This window comes from Manihot esculenta, chromosome 17 (assembly GCF_001659605.2).
Source record: "Manihot esculenta cultivar AM560-2 chromosome 17, M.esculenta_v8, whole genome shotgun sequence".
Lineage (NCBI taxonomy): Eukaryota > Viridiplantae > Streptophyta > Magnoliopsida > Malpighiales > Euphorbiaceae > Manihot > Manihot esculenta.
Window position 1 is genome coordinate 31,873,256 of NC_035177.2, and position 15,247 is coordinate 31,888,502.

Consider the following 15,247-nt stretch of genomic DNA (forward strand, 5'->3'; position numbering starts at 1 on the left):
TTCTATTTCTTTGATAGCCCTTGCATTCTTTTTAAGCCAACAACTAGGTACTTTCACTGCAAAAAGGTCATTAAATTCTAAACAAAGAAAATTGAAGTGTACGCCAAGAATTTATATAAAAACCTAAAACCCATTAGTCTTATATATTTTAATTAATAATTTATATAAAAAATATTTTTTATTAATAATTTTAATTTAAAAAATTTAATATTTTTAAAAAATATTTAAATTTTAATTTTTAAATAAAAATATATAAAAAAATTTATAAATATTATTATAAAATATATATTTTTATATTAAATTAATTATTTATATAAATAACATATATCTATGTATATAAATCTTGAATCCCATTCGAACTCACATATATTATTTATCCGAACACATCACAATTTTCATTATAATTAATCCAAACCTATTTTAGGTCGGGTCGGGTAAGATGGAATACCCGAAAATACTGGATCCTTTTGCCATCCCTAATCCTGATAGCTTCTTCTGGTGATCGAATTTGAAGTAATAGCAAAAGCAGCGATCTTTGTTCAGTTATGGCCCAGACTGAAACGGGTAAGGAGACTGCGAGAGAGATCCCCAAGATGAAGCCAAGACCAATCGTGCTTCTTGGGATCTTCCTCATCTCTCACTGCTTCCTTGTTAGGTATTCTCTTATTCCACTCCCTAGATTTTGAATCTTCTTAGTTCTTATTGATATTTCTTCTTGTGACTGATGTTGGTTTCTTGTGGTGGCTGGCTTTCAGTGTAGTTTGTTGTACGGCGGGGGTTTTAGCTCTTTTACTACTGCCCGTGCTCGCTAAGAACACATACATTTCCGAAAATGCCCTCATGCCTGGTAGGCCTCTTCACTCTTTCTGCTTCATATCTTTGTTATGTAATTTTGCTTAAAAGAACTTTTATTTGGTGCCAAACAACCAAGATTTTGAGATTCTAATGTTTGTGTAAGAGAGTTTTCACTTCTGGCTTTACTATCATTTGATAGGTTCTGCAAGTTCTATGCTGTCTAATCATGACATTTCGGAGGCAAATAGATTGGCGAAGGACTTAAGTGGCTTGAATTTGGGACTCGAGGACACAGGCATGTATGTGCAATTTCAAATGCTTTAGTTTCATTTCACCTCTTGATGCATCGAAACTTCAGTTGAGTAGCATAAGCCGCTGTGTTCAAAATCACAGTTATTTGCATGATTTAATGTTTGATTTTTTAGGAGCGTCCAAATGGGGTATGAGATTCTTAGCCAATTTTGATAAATCTGAAGTCTGAGCATGTGAATGTGCAAGTTTTATGTACATGCTTAAATTGTTAGAAGATAATTTTTGGTCTGGGTATGAGAAGGCTATTTAAGCCCTGTTTGCCGAATTTATGGGATGCTTTGGAGTAGGACTTAGATAGGCTTCTTTATCTAGTATCTGATAAGGGAAAAATTACAAGTCTCCTCTTGTGCAACTCCTAGGCTGAGCAAGAGTATCTAAGAGAATTTAACTAGTAAAATCTCATCATGGTGGCTAGGGTTGGATAATCCAGAAAGCTAACTGCAATATTCTTTATCTGCTACTATGGAAACTTTTATAGTTTTTCTTTTTTTAAATCTTTGCATCATGAAGTGGCATTTTACGGTTCATTTTCTGTATGACTACTGCATCTTGTTTTATTCTTTTCCTGATTCATTACATCTATATTTTGTGTCTTCTGTTCTAGGCCCATAATATGTAGAAGAAACAAAGAAATAATCTTCTGATATTATTTGTACTTCTCACTTTTGTATTTAGAGAAAGTCGAAGGATCCTGGCAAGATATCTTTCAGATTTGGGTGCCGAAGTTAGTTATCACAAGTTCCTTTCACAGCAGAATCATTTACATCCACTGCATTTCTTCTCTAGCCCTGATGGGTTGATGAGAGAGAACTTTAGTTGTTCAAGTTATGGTGTCAACACTGTTGGAATAATAAGAGCACCTCGTGGTGATGGTAAGGAAGCTATTGTCTTTGTGACACCTTACAATTTTGGAAAGAGTGACTTGAGTGAAACTTTATCTTTGAGCATTGCATACTCTGTTTTTTCCTTGCTTACCCAAGTTACATGGCTTGCCAAGGATATTATTTGGCTGATTGCTGATTCACAATATGGCGAATATGACTCTGTTGCTGCTTGGCTAAGAGATTATCATACACCGTCATTTACTGGTTTAGTTTCCTCAAATGTTGATGCATGCGTTGTAGGCAATAATCTTGAGATATCAAATGATAATTCTGTTGTGCAAGGAAAGATATCTGATGGTTTTAGACGTGCTGGGACAATGGCTGCTGCCCTGGTTTTGAAGGTTACAGATGGAAATGAACAGTGGGATGACACTCTTGGTATATATGCTGAGGCATCCAATGGGCAGATGCCAAATCTAGATCTCATCAATATTGTGAATTATTTAGCTGTACATAGGCAAGGTTTACGTGTAAAGGTTCAGAAGTTTTGGTCTTTACTTGATTTAAAATGGCTTGAGTTTTTGGGAAAAACATTTGAGTTACTAGGGAAACTGGCTAGAAGTTTAAATCCTGACTGGAAATTCGGTATCCCAGCTTCAGATTATATTGAAGGCACTGCTACACTTGCAAGTTCATTGTATTTCCAGGTAGACTGTTCTCTTTTCAGTTGGTTTTTTGCGATACTTTTTCTTTTCTCTCTTTGTTTTGGTGATTTTGGATGGCAAGATGGGGGATTTATCTGCTGCTTTCTGTAATCTCAGTTGGATTGGCAACTAAGTAAAAGGTTACATTGCTTCGTTTTCCTGCCACTAGGCACTAGGTATTCCCACAGGTCCTCATGGTGCTTTCCGTGATTTTCAAGTTGATGCAATTACCTTGGAGATCTCACCCAAAGTTTCTTCTTCTAGCAAGGCCAAGCTTAATGAATTTGTTCTGCGAGGTGGCAGGTCAGTGTTGTTCTACATCATTTTTCCATTTTCTTTGAAACTCAGCTTTCAATCACAGAACTATGAACCACGACATGTAGTTCTACTTTTCCAATTGAGTCTATGGCCACTAGTGAGGATATATTTTATCTTGCAGCTTTTATCATCTTTGAGTAAAAGCATTGTTTGTCAAATTTCTAATTAATAGAATGGATAACTTTACTTGCAGTTAAGTTCATTTTGCAACTTTGATTTGTCATTTCTTATTGTTGCATCTCGTTGAAAAACCTCAATGCTCATTCAATCTCAGGGAAATTTTTTATCGATTAGGTTTTGCTTCTTGTGAGCAAATTCAGAAAACAACTGATTTTAGTTGTCTATGAATTGTTAAAAAGATAGATTCCTAAAGAAAGAATGAGATGATCATTGCACTGAGGCAGGATTGAGACCCAAACCAACATATTGTTTTTCTTTAAATTTAAAATCAAGACTGGCCAATTGGAGACAAAACTGTACAATCTGCTGTCATACATCTTTGCATTGAAGTTGTTTTTGTTTTTTTGAACAATCAGTTGAAATGCCTTAGAATATCCTTTGATTCTAGAGTGATTATTTAGGCAATGCTCTTCCTTGATTCCTTTCTTTCTATTCTCCTTTATGTGTGTGATTAAGGACTCATTTATTTGGCAACGCCATCGTGCTACCACTGTCCAATTAAGAATACCCAAGGCTGCAGCTTTTGTGTCCTTTGGCTGAAGGTTTTTCTTGTTATTTGATGCAGGTTGATTGAAGGAGTTATAAGATCCGTGAATAATCTCCTCGAAAAGTTTCACCAGTCATTTTTTCTTTACCTACTAACATCTCCTAGTAAGTTTGTGTCAGTTGGAGTCTACATGATTGCTTTTGCACTCCTTGTAGCTCCACTGCCCCTGGTTGCTGCATCCCTTTATGCTGATGCAAATAAATTGGATTTTGGCATGAAATTCGACAAATCTACTCCTGTAGCTACTGCATCAAGTGAGAGAGACATCACTTTTAGGTCATGGAAATGGCTTAGCGCAGCAAAAGAAGTTTTTGTTATTCATATGTGGGGTGTTGTAGTTTTGTTGCTTCCATATTTGATTTCTCAAATACCAGATTTGAGCCCAACAGCCAGTTTTGTTTCCTGGGTATTGCTTTCGATGCTAAGCCTTCTTATCTTGTACCTGATCTTGGGTTCACCATTTTCTCATTCCCATGCATCTCTGAAAGGAGACTGGGCTATGTTAAAATCAGCAACCATTTCAGCTGTTTTCATCGGTTTGCTGCTCATGTCAGTTGTTAATTTTGCTACAGCAGAAATTGGGGCATTGCTAATGGTACCATTGTGTTTGATGGCTCAGCCATTGAAACTTGACATTAGAGCTGCAAGTTTGAGGAGTTTCTTCAGGGTTAGTTGTACCCTGATCTTGGGTTTCATTGCATTTCCGCCGGTCGCATTCTTTACATCCAAAGCTGTATTTGAAGGTCCTGACAGCATTAACCTTGGTGACTTCTGGAATTGGATGGAGTCCCTCAGGGCTTGGAACAGTGCTACTTATGTGTATATAGGTATGGTCCACTTACCATGTTGGATGTTATGCATACACATTTTATTTCATTCTTGCTGACATGTTTTCTCTGTTTTATCTGTTACATACTTCTGAGCAAAAGATGGAAATCAGTAGATTAAAGAGAATTTTCCTTTCCTGTTCTTGTCATCTCTAAATTGCTTACTAGTAATTGATTTAGAGATTGGAGGTTGTGTTTCTCCCTTTATTGTTGTTATTTTATGATTACTATTCCTTGAGATTTTAAAAAATCTACTAATTAGTCCTTATGTTAGCTTTAATTGTGAAGTGTTTTACTATTTAGTCCTTATAAAAAACTCATTAGTTGATCCTTTAGTTTTGTAAAAATATCTATTAATTAGTCTCTCTGCATTAAGAGTATTTTAAATTTCTCCACAACAATTAATAGTTAAAATTAACTAAGAAAGTAATTAGTGAATTTTTACTATCACATAAATTAAACATTAAAATATTTAATAATTAAAAATAATAAAAAATATATTATTTTAAAATATTATATATATATAGAAGAAAGTTCACAGGAGAGCAATTCTGCCGAGTGAGAAAATTTATTGGGTTTATCATTAAAATAATACAATTTATAAAACAATTTAAATCACTTAAAAGAAAAAAAAATATTCAATATCATTCATATCCCAACTATAACGTTTAAAAAATAAAAATAAAAATATTTTAATTCAAACTTTAAATAATAAAATAAAATCATTTATTAATTGAACTAATCCCTACCTCTTTTTTTTAAAAAAAAATTTTTGGAAGAGAGGAATGCTTTTTTGAATTGCGGAAGAATTTGACTATCAAATTGCAGAAGAATTTAATATATACATAAATTGAATTGGATTTTTTTTTGGAAGAATACAAGGGAAAGAAATTGAATTGAATTGCAGCATGCAATTTACAAATTTCAAAAATTCCCTTTTTATTTTTAAAAAAATAATTATTTTCATACTTATAATACGATAAAAAAATTATTAATTAATTGTTGAATTTTTAAAAATATATTAAAATATTATTTATGTTAAAAAAAATTATTTATTAATTTTTATATTAGCTTTAGATATTAAATGTTTATTATTTGATTCTTTTAGAATATGAAAAAACTTATTAGTAGTTGATTCTTTATTTTTTAAAAAAATAGTAAAATAACTCTTTAAATTTTAAAAATTCATATTAATCAGTATATCGAAAATATTTTAATTTTTTCTCTAATATTTAATTATTAAAATTAATAAAAAATTAGATAATAATTTTTTTTAAATCTCATACATATTATTTTTTAAAACTAAAAAAAATTATTAAAATGTTATCTCATACTATAAAAATTAAATACTTCTTTCATCTTATAATTTTTGTTCACTTTATTTTTTATACATATTAAAAAATAATTTTTTTAATTAAATTTTCAAATATATCTCTATTAAATACATTAAATTTTATTAAATATTAAAAAAATATTTTAAGAGATTTTTTAAAAATAAAATAAAATGAAATAGTATTATAATAATTAATTTATATATTATTATAATTTTAAAAAGTTAATAAATAATAATTTTAAGATAATTATAAAAGCAAGGATGGAAAAAATGATGGGAGGAGTAATAGTTTTTTTTTAACAATTTTTTTAGGTTCTAAATGGCTATAATAAAATAGTGAAGGCCCCACAAGAATATTGGTAATTTCCCATTTTAGACACCCCATATCGTCCAACAACACATCAGCAATATAAAAACTTGCAAGCATTTTAGTCATTTTGCATCCAGCCGCATCTCGCGGGTTAAACTCCAATTCTTGGCGGGAAAATCGGTTTTTGGGTTAGGGTTAGATTCCCGCCAAAAAATGCGGGCAGCTCGGGCAGACCCTCAGGAGGCTAAAACGCGGAAAAATTAAAAACACGTGGGCAAAATCAATTGGGACAAGCAAAGGAATCGAAAGTCGAGGATTGATGGATGGGAGGGTGTGTTTGTTTTGAGATTCTTGGAAAAAAATATTTATTAATTGGTATAGACACAGAATCTTCTTCTTCTCACGTTGGATTCCTTACGAGGCCATGTGTGCATGTCTCTCTCCTTTATTTCATGCATGTGTCCCTTCACTTTTTACCGTTATCATTATGTTTTTAAAATAAATTACATTTTAATATCTGAATTGTATTAATTTTTTTTAAAATTAAATATTTAAATTTTATATTTTTATTTTGTGAGACCTTTTCGTAATAAAATCTATTAAAAAAATAAATAATTTAAATTTTATAAACACCTCTTTTTCAACTCTTCTTCTCTTTCCCACTTTATTTCTCTCAAATTTCATAATTCTTCCTTTCAACACTGACGTCACACTGCTCTCCTTCGAGACTTTCTCCAATGACTAAACGGTTCAATTGAATAAGTGGAGTATTCATTCTATCATGTAGATTAACAAAGAAACAAATGGGTGAAAGAATAATCATCATTATAAGTCGTATATCACTTTATTTTCGAATTTTCATTCGGAGAGGAGTAGTGGAGGTGGAAACCATTTAAGATAGCAACTCTTGTGAGGCTTTTAAAAATAGAGGGTTTGTGATTTGATGATGCTCTTACTGTTCTAAGAGTAAAAATAGATGAGAAATTAGTATTAGAATTATGGAATTTGAAGGAGATAAAATGGAGAAGAGGAGAGTTAAGGAAGAGTATTTATGAAATTTAAATTATTTCTCTATTCTTTTTAATAAATTTTAAGATAAAATAATTTTTAGTTTGGACGGAAGAACCTACCGTTTGAAAGATATAAAAAATACAGATTTAAGTGTTTGATTTTAAAAATAAAAATATTAATCTGTTAATTATATTAAAATATAATTTACCCTTACTTTTATTATTAAAAATTGAATAAATTATATTTTTATCTCTAAATTTTAATATAATTAACGGATCAATCTCTATATTTTTAAAATTGAATATTTTAATTTCTAAATTTTATTAAGATTCAAATTAGAGATACTTTTGTTAAAATTATTGTTAATAAAATATAAACTTAATTAACTTGCAAAATTCCTGATCCCAGAATTCCCTACAGCAAGGACGTTGCAATTCTCATGATTTCTATGGAGACAATCAAACCCCTCAATCCTCACCTCTAGTTTGTTTCCAAAATTTAATTGAATGCAAACCTCTTTTCCTTGAAGAGGAAGTCGAAGATTATGATAAACCCAACAAAAGCAGAATCGGCATGGGTGTAAGAGTTGGATTAACTACTCTATTGGAGGGGCGACGAGGTTATATGGGAATTTGTGTCTCAGTCGTTTTGCTATATGAGTCGTTTTGCTATATGAGTATTGGTGTTTCAAGAGTTTAAACTCATTGCACATATAACCACTTTTTTTTTATTTGTTAAAAATTCTTAATAAGGTCAAAAAGAAAAAAATAAAGTTTTTTTTCTAATCTTTAATTTAAAATTATTAATATTTATTTGTAAGTATTTAATTATAATTTTGAAATTTTAAATTTAAACTCAAAATTATAAATAGTTACTTAATTAGTTCGCACTATAATTGTTACACAAATAAAATTTTAATTAGGTAATTAAAAATAAATAATTATAGAAAATATTAAATTTATTTAAAAATAATTTAAACTTTTTATTGCTTCATTTATTTCAATAACACATGAATGCACTCAACAACTTTTTCTTTTATATAAAAATATATGTATTAATAAAAATAATAAAATAAGATAAATAAATATAAAAATAAAACTATAGCAAAAGAAAAGAAATGAAATTATCAATCAAAATTTTTAAACATTTCAAAATAGTAGAGGAAATAGTAATTAAGGTATTTAATAAAAGTACTATATTTTTAATTTAATAAACATTTTTATAATATTTATATCTAATTTTACTTCATATTGAATTTTAATAATAATTTATTTTATCATTAAAATATTAATTCAATAACTTATTAACATAGTTAGAGCGTAAAAGTATAAATAGAGTTTTTAACAAAATTTTTGAAATATAGAAAATAATTTTTTTCTTTACAAAAGAGATAATCATTTTTTTAAAATAATTTATTTTTTATTTTAATTAAAAAAATATTTTTTATTGACTAATTTTTTTTAAATATTTTAAATATTTAAAAATATAAAAAAATATTTTTATAAAACAAACTTAGTATTTTCCTTTAATGGTCAAGTAACTTAATTTCTCCAAAAGGTTTTCGTATGAAACCTTTAAAATTTATTTAGATAAAGTTTGTGATAACAAATATAATATATTTGGTATTAAAATGTTAACGGCTTCTTTTTTCTCTGCAGAATGGAGTATATATTGAAAATGCCATAATTTTAAGTTTTAATATATTTGGTAATAATAATAGAAAGAAACAGGCTTAGCATTCGGTCGGTTCGGTTTAAAATCGAACTGAATAAATCGAAAATTGAATTTTTAGTGTTTATAAAAACCGAATTGAATCGATTTTAGTTAGAAATCAAATCGAACCGATCTGGTTCGATTCAGTTCGGTTCGGTTTGATTGGTTTCGATTTTTAATAATTTTTTTATTTTTTACACTTTATTTTTAATATTTTAAAATGTAATTAAAATATTTTAACCTTAATATAATTTAATTTCTCTATATTATTGAAAAAACATATTATTATCACTAATTGGTTCGGTTCTGTTTTTCAGTTTTTTTCTGATCAAAATCAAACCGAACCGAAATAATCGAAATTTCTGAAATTAAAAACCGAACCGAACTAAAATGTATAAAAAAATCGAACTAAAATTTCAAATCGATTCGGTTTGATTCAGTCGATTTTTTCGATTTAGACCGAATACTTCTCGCTCCTAGAAAGAAACCCAATTTCTAATATCTCTCTTTCTTGGGTCCCAAGTAGACAAGCAAATCAAGCAAGTTTTTTTACTTTTACCCTTTAAAATCTTGGTTGGAAGTATTGAATGAGGACAAGGAGACAATTCATTCATTCATTCAAATCTGGATAAAATTTGGCTTAAAAATATGCTCATCAATGGCCCATTCATTTACATTACATCACAATCACTTGAATTTTTCTTGCTCTAACTTATACCTAACAACAGCCCTTTTCCATCTTCTTTCATTTTTCTACTTTTGGTAAATATTAAAAAAAAATCAATCAAAAATTTACTATGTAATTATAACATATAAAATATAAGCCTTCTCAAATCAAAACACTTATATTAAGTCTCTTAATCACAATTCAGAAGACTAGTTAATTTTGATGGGCTCTCTTTTTACACAATTTATCAAAATTTTAACATAATATTAATACTAATTTAAATTGAATCGATTTGATTTAGTTTAATTCAATTGAATTTGATAATTTAAATTTTCTAATACAATATAAATAAAATTGTATAAGATTAATAACAAAATCTGTAAGAAGAAAGTTGGTTCAGAAAATCTGTTGCTGCCCTGGTAGTGAATAAAAATAGACAAAATCAAAATTATTCACGAAAAAATTAATGATTTTAATTTATAAGAGAAGACAATGTAAACAACACTTATGTCATGTGGAATGAAGTGCATCATTGATTATAGTGGAGAACTGTAGCTTAACATGCTGATCCAAAATTCAATGATCAAATAAATTTGATAATTTTTAGTACAACCTTTACTATTTGCTTTCTTAAAGTCCCCTAATCCCTAGAGACACCCTTTTGCCTAATAATTATGCTAATTAAAATTTTAATAGAAAAAAAAAAAACTGAGAGAAATCAAAGATTAGGTAAACTACTTCTCCTTGTCACCTTTTAAATCAAAGCACCAATTATCTTATCCACTCCACTAATTTTCTTAAGAAAAAAAAAATCCTCGGAAAATAAATTTTGCAAGTACTTTTTTACATGAATAAGTAGCTAAATTTTACTTTTATCTTTTCTAATATTTATTTACCTTTTTCTTTTTTTTTTTAAAAGTAAAATAAAATGAAGTGAATTTTTCCTTTATTAACTTTTTCAAATTGTATATAAAGTACCTTTAGAATTTATAAGAGAGAATTTTACTTTTTTAATATTTATAAGAGAAAATTTTATCTTTTTAATATTTCTGTTCTACACGATTAATAAATTTTAAATATCAAACGATATATATATATATTAAAAAGAAAATAATTTATAATTTGATACATGTAAAAAATCTATTTTTATAAGATGCAGGAGTTAAAAAAAGAAAAAGAGGTTGATAAATGATACACATGCCTCAATTCTCATCCCCAACAACACCAAATCCAACTTAACTGTCCTTTTCACTAATTGAAAGCAAAACCAAACAATTCTTCTAAACCCCACATAGGATTCTACCCTATCAAATCAATATATGGGTTTTTGTCATTTTGCAATCACATTAAGAAAAAGGAAACTTAGATTGGAGTTTTGGTGGTGAGATCTGAGGTGGGTTATTCAAGTGGGCCAAACAGGAAATCAAACAAGCCCTCTGTTTATGCTCTGTCAACATTGACAGAGAAAGACTACACTATTACAAAATTCCTGGAAAAAAAAATCCCATGAACTTTGTGCCTAATCTACACTATACAAGTGTATTTCTGAATTTTGAGTCTGTGCATTTGTTCCTTAATAGGAAGAGAGTGATCTAATGATAGATTATTAGCTTGTGAACACTCAGATCTTGGCCCAAAATATCTCTGCAAAACTAATTATTGAATGACCAGAGTGGGTTTATAAATGATTGGCTTTACAGAGAATAGGCAGAAGATAAATTGAAGGTACCATCTCTGCCTCTACACTCTGCAGTGCCCATACCACTTTGAAACTAAACCCATCAAAAGTAATTAACCTGATAATGCCTGATTCACGCTGCTTAAGCTTGCTTTTGGTGCCAAAAATCTCATGAAATCTTCAAGTTTTGGTGGTGAAATCAACAAGTGCAAGAGAAACTTCACATTAACCAAGACAAGCTAAACCAAACTAGACTAATCATTTCATCGAATATCTTATCTGTGTACAGCTTCAGCTCCTAATCACTAATCGCTACCAAAACATGAAAACAGAGAGAAAAATTAATATTAATAGTAAAAGGAGGGAAAAAAAAAAGGAAGAAATCTCTAAGCTCTAGTTCGACTCTTGTTTTTAGGCTAAGTGCAAGTCTTTCAATTTGCTTTCTCAACATAGCACTTAAATACAGATTCCAAATCAGGAGGAGTAAAGAACTCTCTAGCACCGTTGTTTTTGCACGTCGAAGAAGGCCGACGCTTCCTTGGAGCCGGCGGGCAGGGCAATCTCTCCGGTATTCTTGCTTCTTTTGCAGTCGGGGTTGTAGAACACTCCTCATCATCTTCACCTTCGTCACTGCTTTTTCCTCTTGGTTTCGTGCTTATAGGCTTCAATGAAGTTCTAATAGCGATTCCAGCAATTACCCATTTTTTCCCTTTCGAGTCTAAACCAGAATCCACTTGAGTCTTCTTTGAAAACCCCATCATTTAATTGAAAGAAGCAAACAAGAAAAATATCTTCAAGTGAAAATGAAGCAAACCCACAAAAGGGTTGGGCAAAAAAAAAAAGAAAGAAAAGATGGGTTTGGATTCAAGAATCAGAACAAATTCAAGAGAACAAGCAAGAGTAGAGGGAATCAGAGAAAAGGGTCTTTGGATACTAATTTCTGCGAAGGAAAGAGAGAAAGAGAGGGAAAATGAGAGAGAAAATGGATTTCAAAGAGGGAATGAAAAGGAGAGGTTTTTTTGAAGGAAAATAGAGATTGAGAGACGAAGAAAAAGAGGGATTTACATATATAATAGAATATTTTTACTTGGGCCAAAAGGCTAAAGCAGAGAGGGATAGGCGGCTAAACCGAGGGAAATGGAGTTTTTTTATTTGGCGCCAAAAATTTCGAGGTTCTGTAATCAACGGCTCTTTTTCCCGCTCTTTTTTTATTTTCTCATATTTACCATTTTACCCTTCTTCTCTGTTAGCTTGTATTTTAGGATATGTACAATCACCGCCACACCGTTTTCATTTGAATAAGTCAAAACGTCGCCGCTTTAAACAAGTGAACTGTGAAAGTCTAGACGCGTCGTCGTTTTAGCCTTCACTCAAAAAGTTTCCTTTCTGGTGAATCTTTGTAAATTAATTCATAATTACAAAAGTCTATTTATCATTCAATTGTTTACTAATATAACAAATAATTTTGTGGAATTTATACATGAAAGCTAAAATTAAAAAGGTTTTTTATAATATTAAATCATTTAATCTCTTTTAATTAACCCGTTTAAAATAATATTATTATTTGAAGAAATTAAACCATTTAATTTTCAAGAGATACTTAAACAATTGGCGAGTGGCATATATATTGTGTATATATTTTTTAAAGAAATATTTTTCCTTCAATTTTTAGTTCAATAATGAAATTTAATATATTTTTAAGAGCATATTTCACTTTTAAAATTAAAACTTCTATTAATGATATTTAAAAAAATTTCCAATATAATTTGTAACTTTTGATGATAAAATTTGAAAAATATAAAAATAAATATTATATTATTAAAATAAAATTATGAATAATAACCATGTAATACAATTAGTTAAATAAGAAAAAAAATTAAAATTAATAACACTCATAAATTTAACTTGATGATAAATACATCTAAATAAAAATATCTCGAATTTTATTTTTAATTTTTTATCTCTATTTAAAAAAAATAAAATAAAAATTAACATGGCCAGGTTTTAGAAACTGTCCTAGGAATTTGATTGAAAGTGCATATGGATAGCCCATTATGGAAAATGAGCCCAGCGAAATGTTGCATATTGTACTCTTTTAAAAGAAAAAAAGAAACTCATTAAGAATGATACATTATAATGTATAAAATGTTAATATTATTATAATTTTTTGAAAAATTCAATCTAAACTATAATTAAAATTAATAAACCAGCAATTTTAAATTAAAACCAAATCGAAATCGGGCGATGGCCAGGTCTATTTAGGTGAGATGATAAAAAGGCAAAACATTCCCATGTAGATGCAGCCAGAAGAAAGCATCCACCGCCTTAGCTCAATAAGAACAAGAAGAAACAAAAGAAGGCCCCCACAGAACGAAACCAATCAGCACCAGTCATGAATCACAGGATCTAAATGTGGGATCCCATGGGCGGCTAGTGGCAACTGGCTAGCCATCATAGACCACCCAATGAGAAGCCTGTTTAATATCAGAGCTGACATGGTTCCACCTAGGTTGTGACTTGCGTTGTATGACCTATGAGACTTCACATGCTTTGTCTTTTTATTATATGTTGAAATGAGTGATTTTATATCTATCTTTTAACTGAAATTAAAAAATTTATCTTTATAAATAAAATAATAGTCGAAAATAGGATAATATAATAAATATGGGTCCCATTAGCGGAGGTGGGCCCAATAATTGAGCCTGACCCATGCCCTTCTTAACTGGGTTGCTGGCCTTTGAGAGTTTGAGAATTTGTATAAAATTCAGAGAACCTACTGTTCAACACTGCAGATTTGCAGAGTGATTGCTGTGAGGGATGGTGGATAATAAGCATCAGCATGAATGTGATAGACCACAAGATAAGTTCATTTGCATAGAGTAGGACTTATAGACTAGGACCCATTTGGGATGTTTATTTGTCCTTTTCCTTTTCTTTTTTTTTTTCCCCTCAGAAAAACATATCTTATTATCCATTTCCACTTTAAGGTTGGGGAGCCTATGAGCTGTGATGATGGTGACACTTCGCAATTCTTTTGGCCAAATCCATCTTGAGCATTACTCTTGATCTTAATTAAACTATTCTTAATTTATTTAATATTATTTAAATTTATTTAACTTTATTATAATAATTAAAAATTTAAATTAAAAGATAAAATTTAATATTTTTAATGTTATATACTTCAAAAATAAAGTTAGCTTTTTTTTTTTTCTTAATCTTTAAGATAAGAGTTTTTTTAAAGTAACCTAATGTGTTTGGAACGAAGATTTTCCAAGTAAGATAAGATTTTTTCAGATATTTTAAAAGTTCAATTAGTCGCTTCCTTAACTCATAATCAATAAATTAGAAAAGTCAATAGCTTAACATAGCATATAACGGTTTTATAAATTAAAGTGAGGTATAAATATTAAAATTCACATTTATAAATTTTAAATTTAATGGTAAGTATATACATATAAATATAAATATGAGAAGTTTTATTTTACTTTTTTAATTTTCAATTCTTAATTTAAATAAAAAATATTAAAATTCATTAATTTAATAAATTAAAAAAAGAGAGAATTTTAAAACTTTATGTTGGTTAAATAGAGTTTATTTTACCTCTAAATATTTTTTTTCTAAATATAGTATTTAAAACTTTTATTCAATCAATCTAAATTTCAATCAATCTAAATTTCAAACAAAAGTTTGAAAAGGATTTTTTTTTTCTGAAAAAATTATTGATTTTCTTAAATTTAAAGATTATTCTATAAATTTTTTTTTAAAAAGCGTGTTGTGATAGGATATAATCCAACCGATTTCTTCTTTTTGAATCCATACTAAATTGAAAATATTGGTAACTTCAAATGAAGCTACGTATGTAGTGGGATCTATCTCTAATTTTTAGGCTAACCATCTTACTTAATGCAATGATATATTAGGATTTTAGAAAGGGTGAGTATTTAGTCGATTCGATTTAAAATTGAATCGAATTGAACAAATGAAAAATTAAAATTTTGATATTTATAAAAATTAAATTGAACTGATTT

At 29.0% G+C, this 15,247-nt stretch overlaps 2 protein-coding genes across 2 annotated transcripts; one reads left to right on the forward strand and one right to left on the reverse strand.

Moving 5' to 3' along the window:
- The first annotated feature begins 405 nt into the window (after positions 1-405).
- LOC110605388 (glycosylphosphatidylinositol anchor attachment 1 protein) lies at positions 406-4,842 on the forward strand. The gene is made up of 6 exons (XM_021743951.2): positions 406-655; positions 756-847; positions 995-1,094; positions 1,783-2,638; positions 2,805-2,938; positions 3,699-4,842. Exons 1-6 carry the CDS (start codon positions 546-548, stop codon positions 4,564-4,566), a joined length of 2,160 nt encoding a protein of 719 aa, XP_021599643.1. The 5' UTR covers positions 406-545; the 3' UTR covers positions 4,567-4,842.
- Positions 4,843-11,202: 6,360 nt separating this feature from the next.
- Positions 11,203-12,265, reverse strand: LOC110605556 (cyclin-dependent protein kinase inhibitor SMR6). Its single transcript, XM_021744177.2, has one exon. The coding sequence runs from the start codon at positions 11,978-11,980 to the stop codon at positions 11,651-11,653; it is 330 nt and encodes a 109-aa protein (XP_021599869.1). The 5' UTR covers positions 11,981-12,265; the 3' UTR covers positions 11,203-11,650.
- Positions 12,266-15,247: the final 2,982 nt, after the last annotated feature.